Source organism: Barbus barbus, assembly GCF_936440315.1.
Source record: "Barbus barbus genome assembly, chromosome: 4".
In the NCBI taxonomy this organism is placed as follows: domain Eukaryota; kingdom Metazoa; phylum Chordata; class Actinopteri; order Cypriniformes; family Cyprinidae; genus Barbus; species Barbus barbus.
In genome coordinates this window covers 33743293-33764540 of record NC_136732.1, presented here as the reverse complement: position 1 = coordinate 33764540, position 21248 = coordinate 33743293, and the positions used below count along the sequence as shown (strand labels likewise).

The 21248-nt window shown below is 37.1% G+C and overlaps 1 protein-coding gene across 2 annotated transcripts in view; it reads right to left on the bottom strand.

The window, feature by feature from the left end:
* mrc2 (mannose receptor, C-type 2) overlaps window positions 1–19194 on the bottom strand; it is a 32374-nt gene extending 13180 nt beyond the window's left edge. For both annotated transcript variants that reach the window (XM_079402577.1, XM_079402578.1), the window contains exons 1-9: window positions 18743–19194; window positions 9525–9959; window positions 5681–5854; window positions 5358–5522; window positions 5066–5179; window positions 3611–3754; window positions 3135–3326; window positions 2716–2870; window positions 371–475 (exon numbers count right to left, since the gene is read on the bottom strand). In XM_079402577.1, the coding sequence (XP_079258703.1) occupies window positions 371–475; window positions 2716–2870; window positions 3135–3326; window positions 3611–3754; window positions 5066–5179; window positions 5358–5522; window positions 5681–5854; window positions 9525–9959; window positions 18743–18863 (1605 nt within the window). In that variant the 5' untranslated portion in view covers window positions 18864–19194. The remainder of the gene's footprint in view (window positions 1–370; window positions 476–2715; window positions 2871–3134; window positions 3327–3610; window positions 3755–5065; window positions 5180–5357; window positions 5523–5680; window positions 5855–9524; window positions 9960–18742) is intronic.
* Between the last annotated feature and the right edge of the window lie 2054 nt (window positions 19195–21248).

Below are 21248 nucleotides of genomic sequence, written 5' to 3'. Positions count from 1 at the left end.
CATGACCTACAATTTTTTGTCCTCTGGGAGCAAACAGTTATGAGTTATGAAGACTAGCGTGCGTGAGCCAGACTTCTCTGTTTACTGTGTGCTTGTGGCAGGTCTGGGTCTACTGACCACATCTGGAGTTTTAACAGCATGACACAGCGGTGACTGTGAATAGAGTCTTTATGCCGAGAGAAAGAGAGCAACAGAAAGTATGTAGGGGGAGAAATCCAGCTAAAAAGAGGTAACAAACAGAAAACTGCAGGAGCTGCATAGAACAAAACAAGAAAGGGTAATTAGAGCATTAATGAAAAAGGAAGAATAACAAAGATGAATGAGAAGCATGAGGAGAAAGGCAACAGAGTGAAAAACCAGAGTGATTTACCCGTTTGCAGCCGTGGTCCTCTATCCGGTCATCAGCCTTCTGTGCTGGTTTCTTACAGATCGAGGGCAGCGAGTAATTGCATGGGCTATCGTTCCAGCGGCCCTCCTACAAACACACACACATGCTGTATAATGAGGGGTTATCATTATGAAGCTGCCATAAATTTAGACTTTTGGGATCACTGTCTTAATTACAAGTATAAAGAAAAGTAGATTCATATTCATTAACATCATTCTGACAGTTGAAAAAGGATAAGGTTTGCTACAAAACAGAGTGTAAAGACCATCGACTCTATGTAAAAGCGATATAAGTATCGCTTTTTATTTTTATTTTATTTTTTTTCCCTTTTTATGTTTACTATTGAAATGTTGTTGTATGCATTTGTCAATTTTATTTAATTTCTGTATTTTCTTAAATGGGTGTGTACAGAGTGTTAATTTTTAGTTTTAGTTACTTTTTCTTATTTGTAAGTCGCTTTGGATAAAAGCGTCTGCTAAATGACTAAAAGTAAAGCAAGTAAGTAAAGTAAAACACACTTGGCATTAACTCACTGTACCTTTAACTCAATCCTCACAAAACCACTTCTGGCTGTTTCACCCTAAAATTATACTTTTGTCATGATTTGTTTTTTAAAATGTATTTTTTGCAATATGTTCTTGACAAGCTCGTTCTACACGATCGTTTAAAAGTTTGGGGTTCAACTATGCTAAAGTCACCTATGCATATCTGAAGTCTGCGTTTATGCAAAATATTATTACAATTTAAAACAACCGTTTTCTATTTTAATCGTTTTGAATGTAATTTATTCCTGTGATGGCAAAGTTGAATTTTCAGCAGCCATTACTAAAGTCTTCAGTGTCGCATGATCCTTCAGAAATCATTTTAAAATGCCGATTTGCTACTCAAGAAACATGTCTTATTATTATCAATGTTGAAAACAGTTGTGCTGCTTAAAATCTTTGCTGAAAGCATGATACATTCATTTCAGGATTCTTTGATGAATAGAAAGTTTAAAAGAACAGAATTTATTTCAAATAGAAATCTTTGGTAAAATGTATTTGGTAAATGTTTTACTATCATTTTCAATCAATTTAATGTGAATAAATATATTAATTTATTTAAAAATTCATTCTGCATTTCTCCTCTTCTATAGCTTGTTTCCCAAACTAGCTGTCCAATAAATCTGTATTTTTTGGCTCCTTATCAAATTGCTTTTTATAGTTGAAAACAGCATTGGTCTTAAAATTCACCTTAGGTCTAATTAAAGTGATTATAAATTATTAATCTTGTGTTTGTAATTAATGACGTCAAACTCCAGGGAATCCAGGGATTTGAACGAATCGGTTGAGTGATTCAGTGGCCCATTCTTGCTTGTTCATGAACGAATCAACTGTTTTGAATGAATCAGTTCAGTGTACGCTTCTGTGATAAAGCAGTGATTTGCCACCACTTACTGGTGGCATTAATGTCATAGAGTCGGTCTATCATTTAATTTCATATTTCTATATTCAATTTTTTTAATAGTTTTTTTTTATTCCAACAGAACAAACAGAAAACAAAAACAAAACAAAACAAAAAGCTTAGGCAGACCTTAGCTGTCAATTTAGTTCTTATTAAGATCAAATCAAAGAAATCGATAAGTTACAGGGGAAGATACATAAACATTAACAGCAATAGGCTTCTTGTTTTGAGTCATGATGACAATAGTTTTCAAGAACAATGTAGGCAATCATGCAAAGTGAAAGAAACAGTCCAAATAGGGTGTCTATAGCCGATGAAAATTTTGAGTCCATTTTATTTCTGATATAAGGGGTGATTTGTAGTCAGCATATTATTTTAAATTGAATAGCATGTTTTGCTACACACTGAAATTCTTTAGCATGCTCCCAGACTGAATCCCAGTCTTCGCTGGAGATATTTAGTGCAAAATCATTTTCAAACATCTGTTAAATATTCTCCGTGTCTCCTAGGATGGTCAAACTCAATATAACATAAATATGAGATACATATTTTTATCTTGTATTCTTATCAATATTTTCTCAATTACAGACTTATATAACAAAATAGTATTTTACCTATTTTCTAAATGTTTTATTTAAAACATTATTATTTAAAATGTATAATTAAAAAGTAAATTTCTAAGGAAAAATTAATAAGGTCGTGTGACAAAAATAAATTTGTTCCTGTTTGATACTGTGACTTGACTTGACCCTTATCAGGACTCGACTTGACTTGCTTCATTAGTTTGTACTGTGACTTGAGACTTGCTTGAGACTTGAACATGTGTGACTTGCCCCCAACTCTGATATATATATTTATATGCATATATATTTATATATACTCACAGGCCCCCAGATGGTGACACAATCCTCATTTACATTTCGAAAATTGTTGGGTTCAAATGGATGCCAGTAAGTGAAGATGACAGGAGTGTGATCCGTCCATTCAAAATTCATCTGCATAGCTGTATCGTGTAGGCCAATCCATAACTCCTCTATATCTAAAAGACAGGAAGATAGAGAGTCTGAAACATCGCAGAGATTTTGCCAAATGATTTAAAATATTAAGACTTGTTGCCAGAGAATATATCTTGAATTAAGTTTACTTTTACCCCATTGGCAAATTGTATTATTTATAAAACTGAATGAGGTTTATGCTCAAGAAAAAGAAAAAAGAAGTTCTGTTTTTACTGGAAAGACAAAAATACTGAAAGCAAACGTGTTTCTGTACATTTATGAATAGGCATTTATTTGCACGTGTATACCTTTCTTCATATGCTTAGTGATGAATTCAAGCTCTGGGAGGGTGTGGATGCTGACGAGGTTAGCCTCCATCTTTTGACACATTTTGTGGGCAGAGCTCCAGTCCAGGTCGTCTGAGTTCAACCTATAGCAGCCCGCCTGGAAGTTTTGCCAGCCTACATCACACTGGTACCGCCCATCATCTGCCCAGGAGTCTGTTTCACACACAGACACAGGTGAGATCCTCAAGACTGAAGCAGACTTTCAGGTACATCAGCAGAATATAAAAGCTAAAAACGTCTCGACTTGCTGAAAAACATGCGATTTTGGGGCAAGATACTCAAATTGCATGGCTGGACCAGACAAGGTTTACCTCTGAAATAAATCAAGTCATATTTAATCATTTAAAGTATACGTGTAAGCAGCGGTAATATTTCTCTGTACATTTATATGTGAACCACAAGCCAAAAATGTTCGCGCACACACACTGCACGCATACCTGTGGTGAAGGGGTCGAGTGTGGCGTTGGGTCGCTTCTTGCAAATGTAAGGCAGAGCCACTGAACAGTCCCGGTTGTGCCAGCGACCCTGAGCATCGGTACTGATCACTCCACAGTTTTCCTCCTCGTCATAGCTTGGCATTTCTACAACACACACACACATCCGTGAGATAAATCAGATAAAAATACATCCTAACTAATTAGTGCTGTCAAACGATTAATCGCGATTAATCGCATCCAAAATAAAAGTTTTTGTTTACATAATATATGTATGTTTTCTGTGTATATTTATTATGTATATACAAATACACACACATACATGTATATATTTCAGAAAAATGTTATTTTTATATATTTAAATATATTTATTTATAATATTAATTACATGAATATAAATTTAGACATGTAAATACATCTAAATATTTTCAAAATATATACTGTATGTGTGTGTATTTATATATACATAATAAATATACACAGAACACACACACATATCGTATGCAAACAAAAACTTTTATTTTGGATGCGATTAATCACGATTAATCATTTGACAGCACTACTCCTAATGCAAATGAGCTCTAAGAACACTGACAGCAGAAACATTTAGAAAAAGTCTTAATGTAAAATACTGTTTCATATGTAAAAAAATATATACAGTCAGCTAGTCATTACTGGTTTATTGTTTGATCACTGGTCATAATCAGAGGGCTAATAATGCAAAGTAAATAAGTAAATAAACATAAATTCACTACTGTTCAAAAATACAGTAAAAGAATTATACTGTTGAAATATTATCACAATTTAAAATAACTGTTTTCTATTTATAATATATTTAAAAATGCTATTTATGTCTGTGATGGCTGAATTTTCAGCATCATTACTCCAGTCTTCAGTGTCACATGATCCTTCAGAAATTATTCTAATGTACCGACTTCATGCTCAAGATTTCTTACTTTTATCACTGTTGATAAAAGCTGTGCTGCTTAATATTTTTTGAAATCATGATCTCAGAACAACATTCAGAAATCTTTTGTAACATTATAAATGAATGGGACTTTTTAGCAATTTAATTTATGTTTTCTGATTAAAAGTATTAATTTCTTGCAAAAAGAATCTAACTGACCCAAAACTTTTGAACAACAGTGTAAAAAAAAAAAAAAAAAAAAATTTTTTTACATGAATTAATGACAAAAAGGCAGGACATTGATTCAGTTGAAATAATTTAATTGCCGTATGTGAGAAGAAATTATGAAGAGCTAAAAGACAAAAATATTGAATGCTCCAATTGTACAGAATTAATTATTCAGCTTTTAATAGCTGAAGCGTATGGTTAGCTAAAGTTTATAAAATTGCTAAAGTTTTGAAGTCTTTTTCAAAATTTTCTAATAAATACTAATTCAATGTCCAAGTGAGTGCTGATATATGAGGGTGTGGCTGTAAGGGGTGTGGCCTTACCTGTTTCCCAGTTTAGATATTTCAGAGGGGCGGAGTCAGCCCACTGCCAGCCTCCATTGAGATCTAAATCATTGAGGCCCATCCACAGGGTGGCGCTGTACCCAGTAAGCAAACCTACAGTACACACACACTTCATAAACCCATTCCACTGAGTTTTAAACAAAAATGAGATCAGTAATTTCTGCCTTGTTTGTTCTGCATTTACCAGAATCCTTTCATTTTAATCCCTTTGCAAAACAAATCATTTTTAAAGTAATGAATATAACCATGTTTATATCCCTCCATCTCTCACCGTTGATAAAGATTTGTTCCTCTACTTTAATGATGCTGAGCAGGTCCGCTCCCTGTTGTTGGCAACTGGTCCGTGCTTCACTCCAGGACAGCGTGGCCTGAAAGTTAAACTGGTAACAGTTATCCATCAAAGGGTTTATGTCCCAAAACGTCTCACAGTCAGTACCTTTGGAAAGAGAGAAAGATGCATTTTAGTGAGCAGGAAGATGTTCTGTATAATGTAGAGTAGTCTCACATTCCAGCTTCCAGACAGTGAAAGAACGTTCTGAATTCAACAGGTCAGCTCTATGAGTGACGTGAGCAGCATCAGCTGGATTCACTCACTCTTCACTGGGCAGAAGCCCCAGCGCTGGTCCTTTCCGTAATCATGAGTAGTGGCACACCAGTGAAAGCCATCCTCCCTGCCCACGCTGGTGCAGCTGTGGAACCACTGGCCATCGTACAGGAAGGGGAAGTAGCATGGGCTGCCGTGAGAGTTTCCTTGGATGGTGTAGATTTCTATGGAGACGAAGAGACACATATAAAGATCCCTAACTTCTAGAAGGAATTCATGATTACCAAGGAAGACAGATAATGATAAATACACAGTTTTAACATGGATGCAAACATCTGCCAAATTAATAAATGAAAATGTAGGAGAGGGAGTGTTTTACCATGAAGGACAGATGAACAGATGTAAATTTTATTTCTGTCTACTATTTTTATGCGATATTCAGTATCAACAGCCCATGCCACCAGTGGGGGGGGGGGGGGGGGGGGGGGGTCTGGTCTACTTGCCCCCGGTCCGCGATTTCTGCCGAGGAGGAAACAACCCCCCACCCCACTGGTCCGCGATTGTGCCCTCGTAAGTCGTAACCCCATTTCACCCCTGCCCCTTCGGTGGCCGCCATAAAGCAGTTATCCCAGAGGTAACCTGGCAGTTCTGGGTGAAAACTTCTTTTCATTTAGTCAGACTGGTGCGGCTGGACATAAGCACATAACTGTGTTAAAATAGCTTCTAAAACCACTTCAGTTGTGCATTGTCATGCTACCCAAGAAAACGCATGGATATAGTCAGTAGACAGAAACAATGATTTTCATTTTACAGACAGATAGACAGAAGGACAGAAAAGACAGATAGAGCAATGGATAAACAGAATGAATAACAGTAGATAGACAGAAAAATAGACAGATATAAAGACAGAAAAATTGACAGACAGTCAGAACAATAACTAGAACAAACAAATAACCAATAGATAGGCAGAAAGATGTACAGACAGATAGATGCTGTGAAATATATGATAATTGACAGTCAGTTCATGTCTATGTGAAACTTCTGCCTCTCTTCCTGAACTCTGTTACCCCTCCTCTCTCCTTCCCTCTTTGCATTTTCACACTTTTTTCCTCTCAATTGCCCCTCGGTTGGAATGCAGCTGTTACTATAGAAACCCCTGGGCATTCTGACTGTACAGATTAGCTCTCAGTCTGCAAGGAGAGAAAACGGGGGGGGGGGGGGGGGGGGGGGGGGGGGGGGGGGTATGCTAAGACAAAAAGAGAGATAGCTATATAGGAAGAAGAGAGAGCACATGTCAGACTGGAGAGAGAGTGTGTAGCTGTGTTACAGTTCTGCTGCTGCTGTAGTTCAGAGCTGTGGAAAAGTAGGACACATACACACATCCAAAAACCTCACTCTCAGCTGAACTTCGGAATGCAGTTTCATTCTTGTATACGCAAACACACACACACACACACACACACACAAAAGCATAAAAACAGCTCTGTGTTGGGACATATCTGTGGCAACTTTCTTCTGTCAGGAACTCTCCAGAACTCTCTCTTTCCACAGCTCTCACTGAGACCACGAAACACAGAGGTGAGAGAAAAGAGAGGGGAGGAATATTTGCTGTGGATATTTTCTGAAATAGTTTAACAGTTCTGGTTTCAATTAAATTGCCATTCCAATTAATTATTCCGGTTCCTTTACGAATCCATTGACAATTTCTGCTAGTTCTTTTTAAGGCCCCAATAATTATGTATACTAAACAAAAATGCTATAAAAATAATTTTCTGTAAAATATTTTAATACAATATTTTTTTAATATTGTTCTCTTCATTTAATATAATAATATTTTTAATTAAAATGTAATTTTATTGTAAATAAATTCTCTTCTGAATGTAAAATACTTTAATATAACAATATTCATTATATTCAGTGATGAAGAAAATGCATCTAAATACTGTTCTGAATTTGTATATAGATTTAATATAATAGTATTTTTAAGGTATCATTCTGTGCTAAATGTGTATAACTATTCACTGTCATATAAACAACCAGTATACTGATTTAATAGGATAGTTCACCACAAAATGAAAATTTTGTCATTAATTACTCACCCTCATGTCGTTCCAACACGGAAGACCTTTGTTCCCTTGAAGTCTATAGAGGGTCAGAGATTTTCATCGCTCAGATTTCATCAAAAATATCTTAATTTGTGTTGCAAAGATGAATGAAGGTCTTACTGGTTTGGAACGACATTAGCGTGAGTAATTAATGACAGAATTTTCATTTTGGAGTGAACTAACGCTTTAAGACTCAAGTCTTAAGTACACATAAACCGATAACTCATGAGGTGGAGAAGGATTCATTCAAAAGAATTGTCTCATAAGAGTCATTTGTTAATGAATCGGACTACAGTGGTCTTGCTGTATGCTTGTGTTTGCGTGCAACCAGCGAAGAGTGTTATAGACAGATATGTTAATTTATTGTCTTGGTATTATTGTCTTTTTGTATTATTTTGTGGCACCCATTATCCCATCACATGTAATGCAATCTCAGCACCAAGCCGAAACATCACTTGCATCAGCGTTCAGTAGCATCAAAGCGGTTGTGGCTAGAAGGGATACAGCTCTGACCGTAAATGAACAATGAAATTAATTTTCTACCAATTAGATTGTGTTTTATTAACGTCTACTCCTACCCCAACCCTAAAGCTACCTTTACAAGAATGAAAAAATTGTAATTATTGTTGTACAGTTTGACAAAAATTACGCTGCATTGATGTGCGCATACCCAGTAGCGTCATACGTATCCCTTCTAGCCTTAACCCATCAAAGCACACCCGCTAAATAACAGTGCAGGAAACACTCTCAAGAGTATTTTTGTACATGAGAGAAACATTAAAGAATTGTTAACATAACCAAACGTCACTAAATTAAAAAAAAAATCTAATGGCTCTTAGCCTTCTATAAAAACCACAATGTCCATCAGTAATGTTATGACATAAAATAAATTAAACCTAGTCCTTCTGAAAGAATTTTCGTAGCATTACAAAAAATCCTCAGTCATTGTGAACTAACTAAAACACAAATTAAGTACTTTGGACCAATGAATGGCTGTTATTTCAAAACTAAATTAGTCACTATGAGACAGCTTGTCTGATGGGACTCAGACTGAGAGACGACTGGGCCTCAGCACTGTATACAAACACTGGCCAGACTTTTTAATTGGCTTCTTTTTTGGTGAGAAGCCAGTCAGGACAAATTTAGAGTTGCCCTTGGCAAAAAACATCCAGAAAACCCTAGTCTAAATATCACTGAGGTCCAAAAGACATGTGGCCTAGTTTAAACATCCTTTACTCTGTCCGGACTACCTTCCTTGCCCTTTGTTTTTTGTTTTTTTTTTCTTTCCATGATCGTTAATTTCTCTATTTTCAATAACACTGCATCAATGAGTAAATAAATATGTGTGACAGCAACAAAAACAAAAACAAGTGGCAGGACATTTTGTTGATTGCTTGGTTTCTTATTGGATCTTATTGGTCCACATAGCTGTACTCTACCCTTCAAAAGTTTGTTGTTCTTTTTCCTTTTTTCTTTTTTTTTAAATAATGCTTTTATTGAGCAAAGACTTGATCACAAGAGACAGTAAAGATATAATAATGTTACAAAATATTTATATTTTAAGAATCTATTTTTCTATTTCTAGCCATCATGGAATCCTAAAATAAATGCATCATGGTTTCCACAGAAATATTAAGCAGCACAACAAAATCTTACCAACCCCAAACATTTGAAAGGTAATGTATATTAAACATCAAATAAATGCTGACTGGATGCAATTCCCTTTAGTGTGAACAGGCAAATTACTGATATTATGTAACTGTGAGAACGAGAGAAAGAAAGTGCTGACCTCGGTATGACTTGCCACAAAGGTCTTGATTGTCATAGACTCGCCACAGAGACTTTTGGGAAGGGGATCTTGAAGGCGGGGAGCCGGCGGCTGAGACATTGACGGTGTTGAGGTGTAATTTAGGGGAGGGCAAGTAATTTTCAAGTATCTCCAAGAACTTGCTGCAGCTCCAGGTCCAGCGCACTCGCGGAGGCTCATAGTCGCACCGAAACACGCCCAATGGTGACTTGTCGCCAAATGTGCTCACATTGCCCATGGTGACGCCCAGGCAGAGGGAGGAGCCAATGTTGAAGAGCCGCCCCCTGGTCACCCATTTCCACAGCTGGGCGTCACCCTTGCAGGAAGAAGAGAGGTAGAGCATGTGATCTCGCACCCCCAGGCAGCCCTGCGCTCCCTCGTGGAAAAACGCAAAAGTGTCCAATTCATCTGTATGTGCTGTTGCAGAAAGAGAAAGAGAGAGAGAGAGAGAGAGAGAGAGAGAGAAGTTATTTACGTGACACTGACAAACTGTACGAAATCTGTACATATTCTGTACATATCATATTCTGTATGTGCGGCTTTCATAATGGCTGCGCTCTATGGTATAATATGGCCTGCAATTAGAACTTTTCTTTTTTTTTTTATCTCAGCATGCTTTGGTTTTCGAACACATCATATGTCTGACTGCAAATAGATAGTAATTTACAAAAACAAAACAGAAAAGCCCAACAGAAACTGCCCTGAGAGAATGCAGACATTGGCAATATTCCTCTTTTGTGTGAGCACACACATTTATCCCGGTTTCATCATAACTGCACTCAACAGTGGCTTGTGGTGGTCTTCTGAATCTGTCTATTATATACATCAATACACATTATTTATTTATTTATTTTGAAGAATTCTCTTATGCTCATCAATTATCAAAATGCCAAAATACAGTAAAACAGTAATATTGTGAATTATTGTTACAACTTAAAAATAACTATTTTCTATTTGAATATATTTTCAAATGTAATTTATTCAAGTGAAAAAAGTTGAATTTTCAGCATCATTACTCCAGTCCTCAGTGTCACATGATCCTTCAGAAATCAATCTACAACCCGAATTCCAGAAATGTAGGGACGTTTTTTAAATTTGAATAAAATGAAAACTAAAAGACTTTCAAATTTTATGAGCCAATACTTTATTCACGATAGAACATAAATAACATAACAAATGTTTAAATGGAGAAATTTTACACTTTTATCCACTAAATGAGTTCATTTCAAATTCGATGCCTGCTACAGGTCTCAAAAAAGTTGGCACAGGGGTAACAAAGGGCTGAAAAAGAAAGACATTTTGAAAAGATTCAGCTGGGAGAACATCTAGCAACTAATTAAGTTAATTGACATCAGGTCTGTAACATGATTAGCTATAATAGGGATGTCTTAGAGAGGCAGAGTCTCTCAGAAGTAAAGATGGGCAGAGGCGCTCCAATCTGTAAAAGAGTGCATAAAAAGATTGTGGAATACTTTAAAAACAACGTTCCTCCACCTCAAATTGCAAAGGCTTTGCAGATCTCATTATCTACAGTGCATAACATCATCAAAAGATTCAGAGAAACTGGAGAAATCTCTGTGCGTAAGGGACAAGGCCGAAGACCTTTGTTGGATGCCTGTGGTCTTCAGGCCCTCAGATGACACTGCATCACTCATCGGCATGATTCTGTCATTGACATTACTAAATGGGCCCAGGAATACTTCCAGAAACCACTGTCGGTAAACACAATCGGCCGTGCCATCTACAGATGCCAACTAAAGCTCTATCATGCAAAAAGGAAGCCATATGTGAACATGGTCCAGAAGCGCCGTCATGTCCTGTGGGCCAAGGCTCATTTAAAATGGACCGTTTCAAAGTGCAAAAGTGTATGGTCAGACGAGTCCAAATTTGACATTCTTGTTGGAAATCACAGACGCCGTGTCCTCCGGGCTAAAGAGGAGGGAGACCTTCCAGCGTGTTATCAGCGTTCAGTTCAAAAGCCAGCATATCTGATGGTATGGGGGTGCATAAGTGCATACGGTATGGGCAGCTTGCCTGTTTTGGAAGGCACTATGAATGCTGAAAGATAAATAAATGTTTTAGAGCAACATATGCAGACAACGTCTATTTCAGCAGGACAATGCAAAGAAGAGTCCGGGTACTGAATTGGCCTAGCTGCAGTCCAGAACTTTCACCAAAAGAGAACATTTGGCGCATCATTAAACGAAAAATACGTCAAAGATGACCACAAACTCTATTCTACGGCTGGGGACTTTGGAGGATAATGTGGGGCTTAATAACTGCATGCACGCTCCTGGCGGGTCTGCTTATCTGGTTGCCTAACCAAGTTCACATCAGAGACAGTAGGTCTGTTTACGATTCATTCTTAATGTGCAATTCACCATCTGCACATGTCGACAGTTGGATACGCAGCGGACTGTCTACAGACACTGTTCCATTCAAACAATATTGTTTTAAGTTGTATCCTCTTTTTATATATGTAGATCTCATAAGGTGTGCTCTAACTAAGGAAGAGAACTACTGTATTAATTATTCTCTCCATGTGGGTCCAACTATAAGAAATTATGTAGTAAGTAAATCAGCTAGACGTAAGAGCTTTATAGTTCTTATGCTACTAATATCTGGAAATGTACTGCCAAATCCAGGTCCATATAATAGAAGTGCCCCAACTTTTACTACTCCAACTGAACTAAGATCTAGGTCAGGCTTGGGTTTTATCCATGTTAACATTCATAGTTTGTTGCTTAAATTGGATATGGTTCATATCTGGGCAAGAAACACAAATGTAGATGTTATAATAATATCTGAATCTTGGCTCAACAAAACTATTTTAGATATAGAGGTCAGCATCACTGGTTATAATGTTTTTAGAGCGGATAGACCAAAAAGGGGTGGGGGGGTCATAATTTACATTAAAGAATGCTTTGAGACAGCTATGCTACTTTCAGAATCTATAGCTAAACAGCATGAACTATTAGCTCTTAATCTGTCTGTTTCAAAGACATGTCAACTCACTATAGTAGGTTGTTATAGACCTCCATCGGCTAATAGTAATACGTTGACCAAAACCTAACAAAGTTTCCAGAAAAATCCAAATGATTAGATCTTGTTCTCACAAATGCCCCTCATAAATATTCTCTAGCTTCCGTATTGGCAAATGATATTAGTGATCATTGTGTTGTTGCAGTAGCAAGAGGTATAAAAATGTCTAAGCAGAAACTGTAGCTTCGGAAAATTGTGGTTGAACTACTGATGTCACATGGACTTTACAGATGTCCTTACTATGTTTCTGGGTCTGGGGACATTTCAGCTGTATTGCTGTCTATAGATGGTCAGAAAGCTCTTGGATTTCATCAAAAATATCTTAATTTGTGTTCCAAAGATGGAACGAAAGGTGAGTGATTAATCACAAAATTTTCATTTTTGGGTGAACTATCACTTTAAGCCCTGTTAAATTAAATAGTAATGTAAATTTACAAATTCAATTCAACCTCTAAAACGTTCAGCTGATATTCTGCCCTGAATAACCTGCTGATAAACCACTCTGGAAGTTATGATGTTAAAATTAAAGTACTACAGTGTTTTAAATGGGCACATACCTTATTGAATAAACACTTCTCTGATCCTTCACACCTTTGTCATTTATGAACATTTTAATATGATATTTTATATGATAATATTTTTTACTGCATTTAGAAAAGGGAGCCTGATCAGGTGCTGAAGGCAGCTGTCACCATTTTTGCTGTTAAGGAGGAAGAAGGAACATTGTCTTTAAACCCACTGGATGTTTTAATTGCATCTGAAGATGATGTCTGCAAAGTCTTGGGTCAGTTTACAGGTGCTTTTATTGCACTGATGTATTCCCTTATTTACAGTATACAAACCTCTTAAAGTTTGAATAGAATGTGCTGTTAAATGGTTTAAGGCAATCGGTTTCCTCAAATGGTTTGAGTTAACATAACTTGTCGGGTTATACATTGAATATTAGATAAACATGGACTGCCTCTGTGTTTTGTGTTTAAAAATGGTTAACAAAATGCTCACAAAGCCTAATGCTTCTGAAGCAATTAAATCACCCCATGCAAGTGTACTTTTTCACTCAGAAATATTACGTTTTTTAGGACAAATCAGTTCAGCAGAACATTAGTGAAATGGGAAAATATCAGGATGTAATTTTAAACCATACCAGGACACAAAGGTACATTTCTATCACTAGGGGTGCATAAATGTTCTTTTAGAGGTACAAACAAGAAGGTACAAAAATGTACCAACGTTCCGAGGTACATTGTTGTACCCTACTAGGTACTACTAATGCGACAAAGCATTTATACCTTTTTAGGTACATTCCTGTACCTTGATTTTTCTGTGTGTATAAAGCTGCTACCAGATACTCACAGACAGTACAGTAAGAATAAATAAATATATTGGTATTTGACTAGGTATATGTTGTTTAGTGAGAGAAGGACAGGGAAAAGACATGGCTAGGAGGAGAGTCAAGCAGAAGGCAGAAGAGCCAAACCCAGCAGCGTTCCCAAACACCAGTCTGGTTTCTTTTTTTTAAAACTTCCATTCTGCTTTTTTCTCTCTTTATCTGTCTCTCTCGTGCACCCTCTCATTCCTGCAGGGGGGAATGCAAGGTTACAACGTCAGAGAGAAATAAAATCAGAGCAAAAGAAAGAGACAGAAAAAAGAGCCTGAAGAAAGACCCGAGAGAAACACAGCTGTGTTTCCAAACAGAGTAGTTCTAAAGCAGGGAAATGGGAAATGGGATCAATCCAAAAACAAACAGGACCTTCTCTACTTTGAAAACAAAGGAGAGACAGAAAGTTGACTGAGACCCTGGGAGACTTTCTGAACATCAATGCTCAAACAAATATTTCCATAAGTAAGAATGCGGTCTAAAATAACTTCTGACAATGTAAAATAAAGTACATCATATGCAGTGGTTCCGAAAAGCATTTGAACAGTTTTTACCAGGATCTGGCAACAGAACATGGAAAATCCAAGATCAAGTTTTTAACTAGTGAGATGTAAAATAACAAGAGCTGAAAATGTGAACAAATGTAACTAGGACAATTCTTTCCATGAGGTCCTGATTCCACTTATTAATGACACGCAATCTGTTTCAAACCAGGATTAAAACAAGTCTTTCCATCTTCCTGCAGAACAGCAGAAGAATTTGAGGGCATCATGTGATCTGAGTGAGTCATATAATTGGTGGAGGTAAGACCCTGGGGATTTCAGGAGAAGGATGGCACAGACATGCATCTTCACACAAACATCAAAGAGTTTCTCTCCACTTCTGACAGATAAAAGGCAAAGCAGGCTCAGGCATTTCATGAGCATCATCTTAATGCCTTCAATATAAATCAAGGCTTTACTTAAATGACTAATTGCGGGCGTTTCAATAAAAACAAAAAGATGAATGACAGTGTTTCAGTCTAATAATTTATGATCCACCTTCAGTTTTTCATTTGATCAGGTCAGGAATACATTTTCAGATTTTGTCTGAAACTATATATATATATATAGGCCAAATTAATTCATTTTAAATTGAAAAATATAATGAGGACACTTACAACTTGCAAGGTAAGTTACTTAAAACAAGGTTGCTGCAAGGGAATCATTGCTTTGAATAAAAGCATCTGCTAAATGACGACTTACTTCCAGAACTACTGCATAACATAAAACAGAAACAAATCCCATGACAACTGCCATAGGATGTCAGTAAATAATGCATTAAAGAGCATGATGTGATAAATAAAAAACAGTAGACAGATTGCAGTGAAAAGCGTCTGCAGATCAGCAGTGGATGTGTGATTAAAGAGAAATGAGTGGCTATGGGTGATTTGTCTGAAGTGCTGTTAGAGCACTAAAAGGAAGAATACCATCCATTAGAAGCTTGCCGGACAGTTATTGAGTAGGCTGACAGCTTACAGGAAGGAACTTTTTTCAGCCTGTGGTTTTGGCACGAATGCTCCTGAACCACCTTCTTCCAGATGGTAGAGATGAGAACAGACCATGGCACAGATCAGGCTGCGCAGCTAAACGAATTGTTTTTGCGATCACTGGTTACATAATGCTGATGATGACATTGATATGACTAGTGTGGGGGCGAAATTTGTCTCTGCATCGGAGACTGTGGAATGTCTCCAATTAATTGTTTTCATAAGTTTTAAAGTGGGCCTAAAACATGCCTGATTCAAAACTTGTCATCTGAAACAGTTAACCACACAAACACCAACTCAGAGCTCCAGGCTAACTAACACAGGAGAGATTGCTACGATAATGATATTCCACCACAAGCAATAACCAGTTGTTGTTATCTTAGCAATTAGCAGTGTTCTGATTAGTGTTGTTTACAGTTAGTTTTCTAACAGCCTATGTGCAGAGTGGCTGATTTAATGCTAACATATACACTTATACAATACTATGCACTGATGCCAAATAGGATGTACACAAAATTATGAGAACGCAGAGGACACTTATTTTATATACTCATTTAACCAAAATGAATGAATGATTTATCAGGATTTATCGGTCAGTTTGTCTGTTTTACAGACTCCATACAGAGCGATTTAAAACTTTTAAAAACAAAAGGTTCTTTTTTTGACATATGGTTCCATGAAGAACTTTCAACATACTTTCCAGAGCACAAAATTGGCTCTTTTTGGCAGAAAAAAGTTCTTTAGATTCTTCAAAGGTTCTTCCAAGGGTTGTTCACTGAAAGACTCTTTATAGAACCAAAATGGTTCTTCTATATGATCACTGCAAAACCCCTCTTTTAGGACTTTTATTTTTAGGAGTGCACTTCGGTACGTTTTTCAAATCTGCTATCGCCAACATATTAGAAACTGGTCGATGGCTTTGGAATTTGGAGAGTAAATCCCCATGAAAAAGGACAAAGGATACCAGAAAATGGAAAAGGCAGAAGAAACAGGCGCTCGGTGGGGGGGACTCCACTCCTTGAAAGGGTGTGTGAGCGTAGTCATGTGGTGGTATGTGGTTTTCCTGAACCCTGATTCTAAGCTACCAAAGCTAAACGTTTATTATTATGACAGATGTATTTTTGTTTCTCCCTTCCCCTTTTTGGAGGAGGGTAATGAGTAAGGGATATGAGAGAGAGAGAGATGGAGAGAGATGGAGTTAGGGGGAGGAAGGTAACAAACCAGCTGGGAGACAGGGAGGAAAAAAGGAAGGGTGCAGAGAGAGGTCAGGGTTTTGTAGATGATTCTTTTATTCTGTAAACACAGAGATTGACCAACACACAGGAAATTCCAGCCGGTATTTGTTTCTCGGCTCCCGTTACTGGGCCCTTAACCTAGCCAGAGCTGTGACCTGAGATCCAACCCCAACTGAGACAGAAACAGATATAATATAAGCGTCTGCTCCCAGTTTTTTACTGTACTGGCATGTTTTTGACACAAAATTTTAAAAAGCATTATCAATAATAATAGTAAAAAAGCTAGAGAAAAAGCTAAAAACATGCAAAAAATAATGATATTACAACAATAATAAATTCCAAATATTAAAAAAATTATTTTCTATTTTAAAGTGTCAATGGGCCAAAAAGCACTTATATTAAATATATAATTAAAGCACTGAATGATCAGTAGAAAGCTGCTAAATTAACAAAATATGCATGCCATTTAAAATATAAAAAATGACAAAAATTTATAGAAAAAGAAAAAGATAATGACAGACTGGGTAACCAGATACAAAATTGAGCATTACATATCAAATATAGAAATGCAATAATTTGATGATGAAAATATCAAATTTTTAGTCATTTAAATATTTAATTAAAAAATATTTAATACAAAAATTGAAAACTGATTCAGTTGATTGTTGTTGTGATTAAACAAAACACTCAAAAGACCTGAGGGGACACTGGCATTTTGCGTCAGGTCTTTGGTGACGTATTTTTAGCTTGTTCAACAACACTGCTCTGTTCTTCTAAACTTTTTTTTCTTTTTAATAAGGTTGTGACAGCCCCTGACACAGAGGTGCAAAAACCTATCCGGTCTCTGCTGGACTGTGAAGTTGAGAGAAGCACTAAAAACTATACAAGACCACCGAGACGTAGACAGCCCTCGGCTACGGTTCGTTATTGTGTAACCGAATATATTTAGGGCACATCTGCTTACGGGGTGAGAATCAAGGGAAGTGTGGCCAAGTATGGTGGAATTTGTGCTCTGCATTTAACCCATCCAAGTGTAGCCTACACACAGTAGTGAACATACACCCGGAGCAGTGGGCAGCCAATGATAATGACTGTCCCTTTATAACAAAAAAATTTCCCTTCGGCCACCAAAGTTGTGCTATAAAACATAAAAGCTGTGCTGATGGTGCTGCATCTGTGAACGAGTTCCTGAATGAATCTTTTAGGCTAAGTGAACGAATCAGTCTCCTTATTCATACACTGACTAGTTCACAAACTCTCCCTTTTAAAGCAAGTACTTATTATCTGTTCTGAATATATACAGTATGAGCAAATATCATTAGAGTGTGCGAACTATAAATAAGCATATCATTTGTTGGTCTTACTGAACCCAATGAAGGAGACCGAAGCAGCATTTAAGACATGTTTAGAAAATGAACCAAGTGTCTTGTTTCTATTTTTTGCTAAAAGAAAGTAGCCTATGCAGACATGACACAGCTGGCAAAATGATGGAAAATTTTCAAATGGCTTTGCTTTGTTACGCTTTTGTTTAAACACCATTTTTACCAGTTTCGTCTTTTATAGTTAAACCAGGTAAGTTAACAAAGCTTTCATTCATTAAAAGCATCATGTTTATAATGAATCATTCAAGTAAACCATTCAATGACTCAAAAATACCACGCAAAAGGTCGCCACCTACTGGCGTAACCTGCAGAAAGTTCTCTTAGTGAATCGATTCAAATGATCCGAGTCACTGGAACGATTCAATAGCCCCAGCACCAGCGCTCGCACTCCCCTCCCCCGGTCTCTCTTGCTCTTCTCACATCTGGTTCCACTCAGAGTTTGGACTTTCGTGGCATTCCTTCACATCAGTGCAGCCGGAGCCAACATAACACAACAGCAACCCCAAATAAAACCAAGCCTCACATTATTAGTATTATTTTTAAATCACATAACACGTCTATAATCATGACAACAAAGCAGTCAGAAAAAGGCATAACGAAATAAAAAGTGATAACGAAGCGTAAATGTTTCCTACCTGAGTGCACGGTGCTCCGCTCCAGGCTTAATAGTAGAAATAAATATAAAGTGCATCTGCAAACATTTATCCAAGCGCGACTCCAACAGCCCTCCCGGTGCCCGCCACCGTGCTGATGCATGCTCGCGGAGAGAAAAACGGAGGATTTCCCTCTTTCCCGCAGAGAGAGAAGCAGGAACGGTGAAGAACAGACAGGCTTTGAGAGAGTCAGTGTCGCTGTGTGCGTGGACGGTGATGAGTTCAGAGTGAATGAGAGGGGCAGACAGCTCACTTTCACTGCACACGTCCCAGGAAAGTGAAGCAGAAGAAGGCGGAGAAATAGCCGAAGTTTGAATGACTACCCGATACCCGGGAGAAGTGTCCAGGGCTGAGAATTTACTAAAGTTCGCAGCTCTTTGCTCTGAGGGAAGAGAAGCACGCCATTGTTCATTCTTTGTGTATATTTCAGCACTAGTCAGCTATACTTGGGGAAAGAAACAGAAAGTATCCTCTGACGATATCAAGTAAATATTCTACCCTGCATGTTTTCTGACGTTAGCACTTAGACTAATAACACAAAAAATGCATTACAGACCAATAGTTTGCATACACATATATGACACTGACTCCATACCTTCAATCTAGGGCCTAAAAACCCAAATGGATAATTGAAGGAAGCTTAACCTCAGGAGGTCAAACTAAATATTTTGTTTATTAAACATTTTTCAATTTATTTCATCCAAAAAATTAAAGTATTATTATTAATGTATTATTATTAATTTTTTTTTTATTAATTAGCTGTTGACCAAAATATATTCAAGTTAAAGTTATATAATGAATATGAGCTGAAGCAAAGCAAATGGAGCAAAGTTGATGGACGGCGCTTCATAGTACAAGTGGATGATGACCCAAAACATACAGCAAAATCAACCCAGGTGTTTTTGTAGGTAAAAAAGGGGAATATTCTGCAATGGCCAAGTCAATCTCTTGATCTCAACCCGACTGAGCATGCATTTCACTTGCTGAAGACAAAACTAAAGGCAGACAGACCCACAAACAAACAACTGAAGGCAGCTGTAGTAAAGGCCTGGCAAAGCATCATAAAGGAAAAAAACCCAGTCTCTGGTGTTTTCCATGAGATCCAGACTTAAGACAGTCAGTGCCTGCAAATGATTCTCAACAACATATTAAAAATGAACATTTATGTCATATTACATTTGAGCCCCTGAAAATGGGGGGGGGGGGGTCTCTGTATAAAAATGGTTGTAATTCCTAAGAATTTTTTTATATTTTTGTTCAATCCCTTGAATTAAAGCTTAAAGTCTGCATTTCAATTTCATCTTGATTGTTCTATTTTAATTCTATTCTGGTGGCATGCAGAGCCAAAATTATGAAAATTGTATCAGTGTCCAAATATATGGACCTAACAGTATGTGTACACACACACACACACACACACACACACACACACGTCTTTTACAAAAACATTTTCGTAACATGTTTCTTGCTGGTGGAATGATCTTCTCAACCCCATCCAGAAAGCTGAATCCCTGACAACATTAAAGAGACAGCTGAAAACGGATCATGTTTGACTGCATCCTACTGAAAAAAAAAAAAAAAATCCCCAGATCATTTCTCTATGGTTTCACTTTTCCTTGCTCCCTCCCTGTTGTAGCAAGCACTTCTCGTCTTTATGATGAATCCCTTTTTGTGTTCCTCATAAGTCTCTTTGGATAAAAGCATCAGTGAAATAATTAAATGTAAATGACACAAAAAAAGAAAAACATGTTACTTTTAATGCAAAATGAATGTAATTGTTATATAAAAGTTTATCAAAGATGTCACACCAAAAAAATATATATATACATTTTTCAAGATTTGCTCCTCTAATGGATTAAAGTCATGTGACCACATTCATTCAGTCATTTGTCTTTGCTCCAAGCTGACACAGTACCCTCTTAAAATGTACTAATATTTAGGTATTAATAATTACACTTTAGGTACTAATATGTAACTTAATGGTAGTAATATAATGCCCCAGACACAGCTTTACTTACTGCCAGTAGAAACACAATTGGACAAACTTTGTGAGAGTCTGAGATATGACAGGAGAATACTTTAATTCAAGCTGTGGATGTTTCTGACACTCCTTGTACTGTTTGGCAATCCAGGACAGGTTCTGTAATGTAATCGCGCATGAGATCACTAGGCCAGGGTAAATAAGTGGGTGGAGTGGTTGGGTTGGAATAGTTAGACAGGCCTGGTTTGGTAAAGCAATCAACCACAGGTTCTAGCTGCTGCTTGCCTATGTTTGTCCAAAACACTTCCCAAAAGGTGAGTCACCAAGACTGGAAGTCTGCTTAAGATGTAAATGAGAGTGCTTTTTTGTAACACAGTTGTGTAAAAATTTTATAAAAAAGAATAAAGTAATAGTTGCATATATAATGCATATTATTAAGATATTTGCAGACTGTGGGTGACTAGTCAATGATTGTTCAAGTCGGGTTCAAAATAACTTTAATCCCTG